We start from the raw sequence: 13,170 nt of genomic DNA, 5'->3' as shown, positions 1-13,170 counted from the left end.
AAATATGCCTTAAGAAAGAGGGCTCAAATAGAAGAACAGAAATTGCATAAATGACACGTGGTCAAAATCTACTGGTTCAAATTCTTGCGAACTAGAAACAAAATTGGTCCGACGTGGCGGTTGCTTGCTTTTGATGTAGAAATCAGAATTTTATATAACCGTCCCTAATAACATCTAAAATCTAAAAATTAATTAATTTTGTCTCATGCAAATATTTGATGGAGGTGCAATCAATCATCTTTGTACGTAATTTGTTAAAAGCCTAAGAACATCAGTTGTAACTTGTAAGATGATTTAAATATATATTTATATAAGTAGGTACAATTCTTCTGATCTTATAAGTCGATTTTGTAGAATTGAGTTAGACTAAGGGTTCGTTTGTATTAATTTATTTTTGAGCTTATGCAAATAACTTATGTAATTTTTATGTATTATTATAAGTTTGTCAAGATAGTTTATGATAAAATAGTTTATAAAAATACAATTTTTACTAGTGTAAACTTATAAAATAACATAAAATCAAATCACTAAGTTTGGTCTAGTGGTGAGGGATTTAGGTAGTATAGTATGCATGAGGTCCCGAGTTCGATCCTCGGCTCCGTTGTAAACAAAAAAAATAGCATAAGCTGTTTACATAAGTTAAAAAATAAGCTAATTCAAACGGACTCTAACTCTTAATTATAAGATAATATTAAGTTTTTACAATCCGTTAAACTATTTACTTATTACCTTTATGATTGGCCACTCACTATTTATATCTGTGCTTATTGCTTAATCATTTTTGTTTGTGTAATTTTATTTTATAAAGTAAGAACTTAGTTAGCAGTTGGCATTTAATATTGAGTACGAGGAGGAGAGTGAGACTAGATGCAAGCTGGGTATGTATGTATGGGACCAATATTATGCAAGTTGAAAGGAAGGAAGAGAGTGAGACTGAAATGAAGTACACGCGTGCGTACAGAAAGGTTGTTGAACTTGATTACATAATCATATAGCAAGTTGGGGTGCATCTATCTTATACTAAGTTAATAACTATAACTATCGAGGTTAGGAGAGTGTTACAATGTTACTTACGAACGTATGAATCAGTTGTTTTACGAAGTAATAAATTTGAGTTGTTGATTTGAGAAGAAATAGTCTAAATTATTTACATAGTAAAATAATTTTAACTGTTAATTCAAATCGAACGATTGAGAGTTATTACTGCATGATGTGTTAAAACGGAAAATCTAATTATGAGTGTTACATATTTTTGTCGTTGATTTATGTGTGCTCACTTCAAACCTTGCTGGATTTTGTCTTTTCCTTCCAAAACAAATTTTAGCAATAGAAAATTTATTAATTAAAAAAGAGTAAACAACAGAAAGAAAAACACAAACAAAAGAACAAAAATATGGATGGATAAGAACATAATCCATAGTCCGTACTAAAATTTGTAATTTGAAATGAGTTATAAATGATGACTCGTGTAATTGAAAAATAAAATTTTAAATATGTTTTAGAATAAGTTAAATATGATTGGATGAACTCACGAAAATGGAGTCTAATAAAATAGACTAAACTTTTGCATTTCGTTAGTCGTAAAAATAAGTGGGAGTTTCAACAAATGAAGAAAGTTTGTTTTCGGTGAATTCGGTATAAATCATTCTAATGAACAAGTTCTTCACTTTGTTTCACTTAGGCTGTGTATGGTTTGATAAACATGAAAAAAATATTAATTTTTTAAGTTAAGGGTATTTTTGTCATTCCAAAAAATAAATACACTTCTCTCTTTTCTATTTCTCTTCTCACTCTTTTATACCAAACAATATATTAAATCTACTCTATTTCTTACATTTTTCTCTCTTATCATACTCTCTCTTACCTATTTCTCTCTTCACAATTTCTCTTCTAAGCCAAACACACCATTAGGGGTGGTGAAGGGTGAGATGTTGGGAAGGTTATGAGAAAGTTTCAAACCATCAAAAGTGATTGTTTTCTCATGACAATTGTTGCAACACCGATTACCAACCAGAGGTAATTTGTTCAACCTTCGTATTATAGCGGATGAGACGGACAAGGGGTGTTTATGGTGCTGGATGAAGTTGAATTGGAAATACCTGAAAACTAATTAAATCTATTGCATAATACTCCCTCCGGTCCTTTTTATAAGGAACACTTAGGGCAAAAAATTTGGTCCTTTTTATAAGAAACTTTGACCAATTTTCAAATGTTTTAAATGTTCAATTTCACTTATGCCCTTATTTATTATGAGAGAGAATTTAAAAATAAGTAAGTTAGTTGAATAAAGAGTAATTAAATAAGGGTATACATAGAATAAATTAAAATTTATAAGAGTATTAAATGAAAATAACTATGTTAAATGTGTTTCATTGGTCTGTGTGATTTTTTCAAAGTGTTCCTTATAATAAGGACCGGAGGGAGTATTGTTTTGTCAAGTAGCTTATTGTCAAAAGTATTCGGGATTCAATCGTCAGCCCCTCTCAAGAATATTTGATGGAGCAAAATCAGTCATCTTTTAATTGACAAAAGTGTACTCCATGTTTCTTTAAATGAATTATGATTACTTCGATTCTTGCAATACTTTGGTTAATTACACACGAGTGAAAGACAAATGTGCAATATGTTGTGCCACTAATCTTTTTTGAATGGCAAAACCAATCATTCCGAAAAGTATTATAGTTTTTTCTTTTCTTTTCAGGAGCCCCTAGTTAGACTCATACATTATAAATGTACAAAATGAAAACACATACAAAAATTCGAGGTTTCTAATAATATATCTTAGTAGCTATCGACTAAACTATATTTATGAAAGTTACAACCATTCTTTATGTTTGCTTAGTCATTGTTTTTTTTTTTAATCATTGTTATTCTTATTCAATCATGTAATGTAGGGATGGTAAAAAAACTCGTAACCCGCAGATATCTGTAGATAAAATCCGTCACGGATACCGAACTAGTAATTTAATGGATATCCGTGAATAAAATAAATGGATATTTCAATTAATAAAAATGTCATCCATATATATATATATATATATATATATATATATATATATATATATATATATATATATATGTAAATATCCGTGGATCACTTGTTTAGCGGATACACATGACAGGGACAAATATCAATATATTATAATATTTGGCTTATCGATATTCATTTACATCTCTAATGCAACTACATGAAGTAGTTAGTAGTATTCTTCACTCCAGTGTGTCTATTTTTCTATATTGATCTTCCATGTTAGGATCATCATTGAAAAAATGAATTTTATAAATTACTTAACACTTAGTATTTAGTACGAGGAGGAGAATGAAAGGAAAACAGGGGAATGATGTGGACCATGAATAGTAGAAGGAGATGCAAGCTGGGTATGTATGTATGGGATGGGACCATTATGCAAGTTGATTTACACTACACTATTTGTTTTTTAATACGAAGAAAAACAAAAAAAAACAAAAATGGTAGGGTTCGATTCGTTGCTGTTGTATATATGAAGATAGTAAAATGAAGGTTGTTGAACTTTTGATTGATTACATCAAAATATAGCAAGTTGGGGTGCATCTCTTATATTTATATTTATTGGAAACAGATTGTATGCTGTAACTGCGTTAACGCAGTTACAGTATCAACCGTCCGATCTAAATGAATGGTCAGGATCATTTTAATGTATATGTATTATAACCGTTCGATGTAAAATTAATGGATAAGATTGATTACTGCGTGATTACTGCGTTATTTATAACAGCAGCAAATCCTGGTCCATATTTATTGACGTTAGGGGAGTGTGACATATCTTTGTCGTCGTTGATTTGCCTACATTTTGTCTTTTTTTTTTCTTCCAAGAATCAAATTTAAGCAATAGAAAATTTATTAGTTAAAATAGAGCAAATAACAATGACAAAAAAGCATAAACAAAAGAACAAAAATATGGAGGGATAAGAACATTATCCATAATCCATCATACTAAGTTTGAAATGAGTTATGAATGATGATCAATGTAATTGAAAAATTAATTTTTTAAAAATATGTTTTTTTGATAGATAAGTATGACTGGATGAACCAACGAAGATGAATCTCCCGAAATAAAATAGACTTTTACAATACGACCAATTAATGTTTCAATCTTAGTTAAGAGAAACATTCATATTTAATGTATGACACGTTTCAAATAAGATTACCTTAAGCTTTAATCGAAGACAACTTATAGAAAACAAATAAAAATGCTTGGATGAAGATTTTTGAAAGTAAAAATTATAAGAAATGTAAATCCTTAACCACAATAAAGCTAATAATAACAAATCAAGAGCTTCACCTCACATGAAAGAGCAATCCATTCAGTCTTCTTGATCATTCCTAATATAAATGAAAATACGCCACTATGTTGTAGCCATTCCATGCATTTTTACGCAATAATTGATATCTGTCGTTGATTTTTTATCCTACGGTTTAGATTTACACAATCGATTTGACAATTTAATACTTAAATCAATCTCGACCCTTGTTTCTGTTAGAACATTTGTCGGGGGTCTGCTGCAAATGACTTGAACAAGAAGAAGATGATGAACGACATGATGAATATTGCACATAAATTCCAAAGCGTGTGTGAACACACTAAACTTTAGGTTCGATTCGCCCCCACCATAAATTGGATGCAAAAGGGTTAACCGGCGAATCCCCTTCAGGATACTTTGGAAACCTTTACATGAATTGCACATACATATCAAGCATATCAATCAATGATATTTTACAGAATAAAGTTTCTTCAAATACTCTCGTGCACTAGAGAAATAAAGAAATGATTTAGATATTATAAGCATAATTTCTTACTCATGGAAACGTGATTTTCTGATATGTTTTATGCCTCCTAAGTGTCTCTATTTATAGAGAAACTTATGTCAAATGATTCAGGACACAACCCTTGAAAGGTTTTCAAAATTGTAAATTTGAATTTCAAATTAACCATTGCAACCTTTCAAATATATTTTGGAAAATCTCCAACAGTTTCTTGATCGGACAGCTAAGAGTGGTTACTGCTAGTTAAATCCCTGATAGACCCAGATTCTGGTTTGCATCACTTTTGTTGCAGGCTGTTTGTTGTGGCATATTCCAGCCTTCTAGCAAATTACAGGCACATAGAAGAACTCTCAACTCTAACTTTGTCTCTAAAGATCAAAATCTCAGAGGTCAGAGTCATCATCATACTCATACAAGGTACATGTATCTACTGCATTTCTTGTATATGCTATAATTTTCTATCTACTGATCTATGACTAACTGTCGAATATAGATCATCCGAATCACCGATTTTTTTTTTTTGTCAAGTCAGGATCGCCAATTTATTTTTTTGTTTGGTGCAAGAAAGTGGGATAAATATACTCTCTTTACTTTTTTAGATCCGAAAAATGGAGGGGTGAAACATATATTTTAATTCATAAAGAGTCCATATTTTCTTAAGCAAGGACAATTAATAAAAATACCAGAAGTTTTCTTTCCCGACCTCCGTATTTCTTTTATACCCCAAAAATCTCATTTTGCCCGTTATGATTTGAAAAAATTTGGCCAACTTATTTTGGTTTCTACGAATCGAAATTTTTAAACATGAAAAAAAAATTCGGTTTATATAAACCGAAATAACATAAATTTACCCCCAAAAAGAAGAAAGATTTATGTGAAAATTTGTGTAAAGTTACCTGTGGTAAATTTAGCCTATCACTCTGAATATAAGTCGTATGCTAATGATTTTTAATCTAGTGTAAATAAGACAAAATTTACTACAGGATTGACACCGGAATTGTTAAATTTCATTATGTATAGTATGAGAAAATCTACCTACAAGTTTGAGAAAAGTTTCTGCTACGTTTCTGTACCAGTACTCATTATTTGGTCAAACGGAATCACTTGGATAATTAACCCTCAAAACAAAAATTATATTTGTATTTTTGACACCCTAAGCTTTCCAACGAGTGGTCGTTTACTCAAATCGGACATCGTTTAGTATTTCAAATAAATTGTGGAAGTTGAACATCTCATGCAGAATTTATGCAGGAAATCTGGAAAAAAAATTGGAACACAATATTTCGGTTTATATTAACCGAAATTTTTTAGCATGACAAAAAAATTTGATTCGTATAAACCGTAGTACCCTAAGGGCAAAAACGGAAATTCAGGGGGTAGAAAAGAAATGAGGGGTTTTTGGAGAGAAAACTTCAAAATACCATTTATAAAATATAAATCGATTAAAAAAGTAAAAAAGTATGCTCAATAAGCTCAAAATGCATAGAATTTTTAAATACCTCATCTAGAAGAATGGAGATCCAATACTAGATTCAATGTGGCCAAATTTTGTTCCATATAGCCTCCCAAGCTATCCAAATGAAAGAACAATAATCATTTTGAACGGTCTCTATCGGTTCAGAAGGCGACTCCATTATATTCGATTCAGAAAGTGACTCCATTATATTCGTCGAATTTTCTTCAAGTAAGACTTTTGAGTCCAAAACATCTAGCTTTAAAAAGACGAGAAATAAGAGCATTTAGATTCATCATGAATTTCTAACCTTACTTGCCAAGCATAGCAAGTTAAACAAGTATTATAATCCGGCTTATAATACTTTGCTTTTGGTACAAGGTTTTTAGCACATATTATCTGCCATATTCACAGAGTATATTCCTATTACAAGGCAACAATTATTTCTATAACACCATCTATAATTCATATCCAGGAAACCTAGATTTATCAGGTGCAATCAAATCAAACCAAAGACATGCTGTCCCAGCAAGTCCATGGAAGAGAGAGTAACCATTGACACCAGTAAGTTCTTGCCCTTCCACTGCCAAAGCTCTAGCATTATTATATAAGAAACAAGAGAATGATTTTGCCCTCTCTTCATATATACTATCTTTTGTTAGTTTGTAGAGTGAAAGAAAAGCATAGGCATTTCCAGATACTCCATCAGCAAGTCCTACTTTCTTCACCAATCCACTTTTCCATACAACTTCCCCGGCTTCTATTGCTGCGTCTCGCAATTCCCTGTCATTTGGAAAAACCTGCAAACACATATTTCCAAAGTAGCCATTGTCAATTGTTAAGCACTTAACTTGTATAGTATATATAGAATTTACAAGTTCTGGAATGTGTCATGAAAATGGAAATGCCATGGACCTATTTTTTGATTTGTAACTTGTTTCTTAAGCAACTATGTTAGTTAGAAGTGTTAGTTTTTTGATTTGTAACATGTTTCTTAAGCAACTATGTAATAGGTGTGAGCTCTGCCAAATCTGGCCATAGGCGCGGCATTGGCGCAGGCCTGAGAAATCTGATAGGCTCCGCTTGAGCTTATGAAATTTTGTAACAAACTTTGGGTTATAGGCTATATAAGCTTGACCCATGAAGGAAATAATAACACACATGTTATTTCCACTACAATCTCACCTTTCTCTCTTCAATTCATATCCTTCATTTTTACATTTCTTCAACCTCAAGAAATCAATTTGTCCCAACTCCAACATTTTTGCCATCATTAGTCAACTCTAGGGAAAATTATCAATTTGAGATACCATTTTTGTAATTTTTTTAGCCTCAAGATTCCAATTCTCCAAAGCATACAATTATGAATATAGAAAATGTACGTGTGAAGACATGCTATGAGGAATAATTTATTTTGGAAAGTAGTTTATTATTACCTGTGCTGCTTTAGACAATGTAATGGCCATCCCAGTTGCACCATGACTCCACTGCACTAACTTATCTCTTGGATTCCCTTCACTTGAAGGGTAATTTCCACTATGAGGGAACCTTCTACTTATCAAATATCTCAAAGTTCCTTTGACATCCTCAGCATCTTCACTTGGAAGTGGAAAATGAAGGAGCACATGAAGAATACCAGCAAGACCATTTGCTGCACCCAAGTACCTAGTCCCGTGCCATCGATACATCAATGGACAATCTTTAATATCAGACACTCCTGCTCTACCACCAGCTAATACTGCATCAATAATAGGCATTAGAATGTCTTTGGGCACTGTGTCATCTCCAAGGTGCTTGTTTACGAATAATGCGGCCCATAAGAATCCAGCTCGTCCATATAGAAGTTCATATGACATTCCGAAACCACCTTCCTCGGGTCCAATAGGCAGGGCTTCCTCTTTTGCCACCTGCAGACCATTAAAAATATTTAACATGTGATTAATTTGTGTTCCCTTATAATCCTTAACTATGTGACATTTAAATTGTCTGATGTTATTGTTGACGTGCCACTTAATATTTTAAGTCGACACATTTACATTTAACTGTGTTATAAAACAAATGTTAGCAGATGAACCAAATTAAAAAAACGTTTGAAAAAGATATAGACTAATTTGAGTTCAATTTAATAGTTTACTCAATTACTTTGTCTTTCAAACTAAATAAAATCTAGAGACACAAATTGTGCACGTACAAAGAAATTGGGTATTTTGGTACAATAATTGTTCTTACTTCAATGAATAGACCCAAAAACAGGTCACGTTTTTGGAGGTCCCCCATGTAATTAGCAACGACAGCTCCAAGCGCGTATATGCCTCCTCTACCACACAAAAAAGTCACGTGTCTGCAATATCTTTTGGTTAGAGATTTAATAAAAGACAATAATATGACTTAATGAGTGTGTACTTGATTCAATAGAAATTTAATTTATAAACAAGAAGAAGAGAAACAGAAATTATGAATAATCTCGTTTTTTTTTTTGTATTTCTAATTTATTAAGAGTCTCACATTGGTTGAGAGATGGTCTGACTAAGTGTTTATATACTAGAGACAATCCTCACCTTACAAGTCGGTTTTGTAAGGATGAGTTAGGCTCATCACCTATTTCTAAGATGCTATCAGATCCGTTGGGCCACCTGTTATCAGGTTTCCGCTATCGAGCTACCTACTGTTTATATCCACGCACCAAGCTCAATAGTGCTGGGCGTGAGGGGAAAGTGTTTATATACTAGAGGCATATCAACCTCTTTGACAGTAGCTTGCCGAGTTGGGCAACTTATAAGCAATAATCCATAGTTCAGTTGCGAGGTAAGTAAAATCTAACAACAAATTATTTCTACTAATAATCTTATAATTCTAATTGAACAAAAAGTTGTGTGCAAGTATGTATGAACACTCTTGTAATAAATTTTACAACACAAACTTGAGCATAAAACATGTTGATGATATTTTTTTTATTATCAAGTCCCTCGTCGGTGAACCACTTTATACAATCATTAAGAGCCATATTGATCAACATTATACAATAGATCACACTCTTGTTTTTCCTTTCCTATTCATCCCAATTGAAATTATGATGGAAATTTCATTTTGTTTTTAATTAGCAAACCATTGCTAGAGTTGATGAAATCAAGGGGTGATGCTATCAGGGACGGATCACTAAGGGACATGGTGTGGCTTTAGCCACACCAGATTTTTTTATTTTTTTTTTATAAACATATATATAGATATATATTGTGTTAAATATTGTCTTCGGATATTAGTTAAATATATTAATAAGGAAATTTTATCTTGTATTTTGTGTGTTTAATACTTTAAAAATAAACTACTACAAAATTATCTTTTCAATATTAATTTTATCTTTGATTTCCTCTTTTAATATATGTTTAACAAGTGCCCCCAAGTACTATTTAGTATGACTCATAAAAAAAAAAGTTAAATTGGACAATTGGTCCCTTAACTATTTATGGGTTTCATATTGGGGCATTAACTAATTAACGTTACAAATCGTCTCTTAACACGCCTACCAATATTACTTATAAATAACTCATTGTCATTTGGAGCTTTAGATGTGAAAAATTATCATCGTATTTCTTAACATCGCCCACCCTCCCCATAGCCACCACTCACCAAATTTGAGTCCCTCATTGTCATTTGGATCTTTAGATGTGAAAAATTATCGAGAATAGTTGAGCTTAATTTATCCAAGTGATTTTGTAGATGAGCCAAAAATAATGGTGCGACATCAACTTCAAAATTATATTAGAGATGTTTAATTTTAGCCACACCAGTTTTTTATGTCTGGATCCGTCCCTGGATGCTATTAATATATCTTTCAACGAATCTTAAGAGAGGAGAGAGGAGAGGATATGGCATTGCAAAAATTGAAGTTCTACATGCTTGTGGAACAAACGCAGAGAGGAGAATGGGAGAGAAGGAATCGTGGCTAGAAATTGTGTAGAAAGATACACATGTTCTCACTTCGGCGTATTATTTCACATTCTTTTTAAATTAATTTAGAAATTAAAATGTTACCACTGTTTAGTTGCGATTGATTTTCATCGGAGAGCCTACAAGATACATTATGTGAATTCCTCCCTTTAAACCAAAATCTTTCCGAGACGATTTAATTCCTAACCACCTGTTTAAACGTGTCTCTTTGTCCAATTCATTGTTGGTTTATTCCGCATATTTATTTTATCATTTTTCAATTACAAAATTTTTGACCTATGTGTTAATGTCTTGACTCAAGAGAAAAATCAAGGAAAAATTCAACAACCCTAAGAAAATTTCTACAAAATTAAAAGAAAACATACGAACTACGAAGTGAACTTGCCGAGAAAGTGGAAGAACGATCGCCACATTCACACGATGAACAATAAAATCAATATGTGGATCCACCGCAAGAACAAGATGCTCTAGATTAGAATCTAGACTTGGTTTATCCAAGAATCTAGAGGACAAAACTATCTCTCAAATTCAATTAAAGGATTAAATATCAAAATTATGCATTAACCAAATGAAAAGAGTTTATTTCTACCTAAACATATAAGGGAATAGCCCATAACCCTAAGGCCAATACAAGTTCACAACAATCTCATACTAGAAAGTAAGTAGCACAATACAAATTCTAATTAAAATCCACTAAAGAAATAATAATGTAGTATGATTTGTCATCGAAAATAATTAAAGAGCAAATTTTCTTATTTTTGGTCATCAAGATGATTCTCGATGACAATCCATACTACATTACTCTTTTTTAAGTGTATTTTGATTAGAATTGTATAATGCCTTCTTGTTTGATTATTGTGAGCTTTTATTGGACCTTAGTGTTATGGACTATGTCTTAAATCCTAATAGGTTTAGATATAAATAACATTTGTGTAACCCTTTTCATTTGGTTAATGCATGATTTTGATATTTAGGCTTTTGATTGAATTTGGGCGATATTTTGCTCCTTTAAGTTCTTAGATGAACCAAATTTAGATTCTAATCAAGAGTATCTTGTTATTGTGGTGGATCAGCATATCGAGATTTTCGTTTATTGTATGAATGTGACGGTTGTTCTACTTTTTTGTCTAATCCACTTTGTATTTATTTTCTTCCATCTCTTCTGTAAAAAAAAAATTAGTCTTCTTGAATTTTTCCTTCATTTTCCTCTTGAATCAAGACATTTATACCGATCAAGATCCTTGCAATTATGAATCCACATTGGATTCACATCATGAATAGATTCAAACTCGTAATTTTTCACAATAAAATTATGATAATCAAGTTGTTTGAAACAAAAAATGCAAAAAACTATGTAACTTTATTTTTTTGACAGAAAAATTATGACAACTGCGGTCAAATTTATGGTGCACTAGTGAAAACAAACTCGTATATGGTAAAAATTTTATCTAACTTGTGCATATTAAACAAAGTCGATAACTATAGTCTATATACCAATATTCTAAAATTTGAATGGATTAAATTGTGAGTGAATAGTTGGTAGTTCATTTCTTTTGGCCCGATTGAGAAATGAGGGGCTGGGACAAGATGTCTTGTGGATTTTTTTTTTTTTTTGTGTGTGAATAGATGTCTTGTGGATTTAATTATCATTGATCGATTTGATTTTTAAAATTGTTAGATACAATCAATTTTTGACAAAATTATTATTTATATAGTCCTAATTTCAAGTAACAATTAAATATTTTCTCCATTTAGGACCAAGGGCTCGTTTGGGTTAACTTATTTTTGAGCTTATGCAATATAAATTAGATTTTATGTTATTTTATAAGTTCACACTAGTGAAAATTGTATTTTTGTAAGCTGTGATAAACTATCTTAACAAATTTATAATAATACATAAAAATTATATAAACTATTTACATAACCTCAAAAATAAGCTAATTTAAAGTAATCCCAATTAAATTTCAGTCTTAAGTCTTAACGAATGATATAACGTGTCTATTTTCAGAAAGTAAAGTTAAAAAAAGTACCTTATGGAGGCGCGTGCAACAGTGGTACATGTGTCAATAATCTCCGAACATAACACCAAGTCCTCACGGCAACCGGTAACCTCGTACGATCTCAGGCAAGTGAACGCCGTCCCAAGCAAACCAGTATACACCGTCGGATCAACCACTTCTCGCCGTTTCCATGTCACCTCCACCACCTACACCAATAATTTCACTAACTCATTAACATTTTATTGCACAATATGAAACATTTTAGTACTACAATTTATTTATCAACACATACATACCTCGTCCTTGAGAGAAATTGCTGCTTTTAAGAATGTTTCATTAGGAATTGAAAGGTTTACAACCGTCGGATTCATTTTTTCTTCTATCAAATCCGACGGTTCATTTTTACTATTACTACCATCATCGTGTCCACCTTCAATCACTGAAGATGTCATTGTCTGTATGCGGTAAGAGAATTTTGCAATTCAATTGGTAACAAAAAACTGGAAGTAGCAGAAGAAGAATTAATACTCCTTAGATTATTAGGCAAAATGTGAGACCCAATCCAAAGTGAATATATTCGGTTTATAACTTTATGTTATGACGATGCACCTTGTATACGTGTAGAAGCAAACGTGTCGAGTTATGGTTCTGTGTGGTGGCGGGGTATGGTAACACGGTATGCGTACTTGCCACGTTAGCAATTTTTGTACTGTAACTAACAACATCACGCGAATCACGTGGTGTTTTGGATAAGATATTATTCGATGTGTTGTGGGGTACAGGATCAGGAATACATGCACCTCCTTTGTTTGAGATTATATGTAATTTCAATTCAACTGTTGAGGAAAATCAATGGAAGGTCATGAGTGATTTGTTTGATTTTTTCGTGTGAAAGCCCATGGTATATATATATTTAATTCTATGACGTTTTCCATGTGTGGTTTCTTGGTGGTCAACGTGTTTAA

The 13,170-nt window shown here is 31.9% G+C and overlaps 1 protein-coding gene across 1 annotated transcript; it reads right to left on the bottom strand.

Annotated features, from left to right (window-relative positions):
- Positions 1 to 6,513: 6,513 nt before the first annotated feature.
- LOC123906246 (lanC-like protein GCL1) lies at positions 6,514 to 13,082 on the bottom strand. Its single transcript, XM_045956112.1, has 5 exons — positions 12,502 to 13,082; positions 12,236 to 12,411; positions 8,487 to 8,598; positions 7,694 to 8,164; positions 6,514 to 7,057 (listed from the first exon to the last, which is right to left on the bottom strand). Exons 1-5 carry the CDS (start codon positions 12,655 to 12,657, stop codon positions 6,716 to 6,718), a joined length of 1,257 nt encoding a protein of 418 aa, XP_045812068.1. The 5' UTR covers positions 12,658 to 13,082; the 3' UTR covers positions 6,514 to 6,715.
- Positions 13,083 to 13,170: the final 88 nt, after the last annotated feature.

Source organism: Trifolium pratense, linkage group LG2, assembly GCF_020283565.1.
Source record: "Trifolium pratense cultivar HEN17-A07 linkage group LG2, ARS_RC_1.1, whole genome shotgun sequence".
NCBI lineage: Eukaryota > Viridiplantae > Streptophyta > Magnoliopsida > Fabales > Fabaceae > Trifolium > Trifolium pratense.
This window is presented reverse-complemented; position numbering and strand designations above follow the sequence as displayed.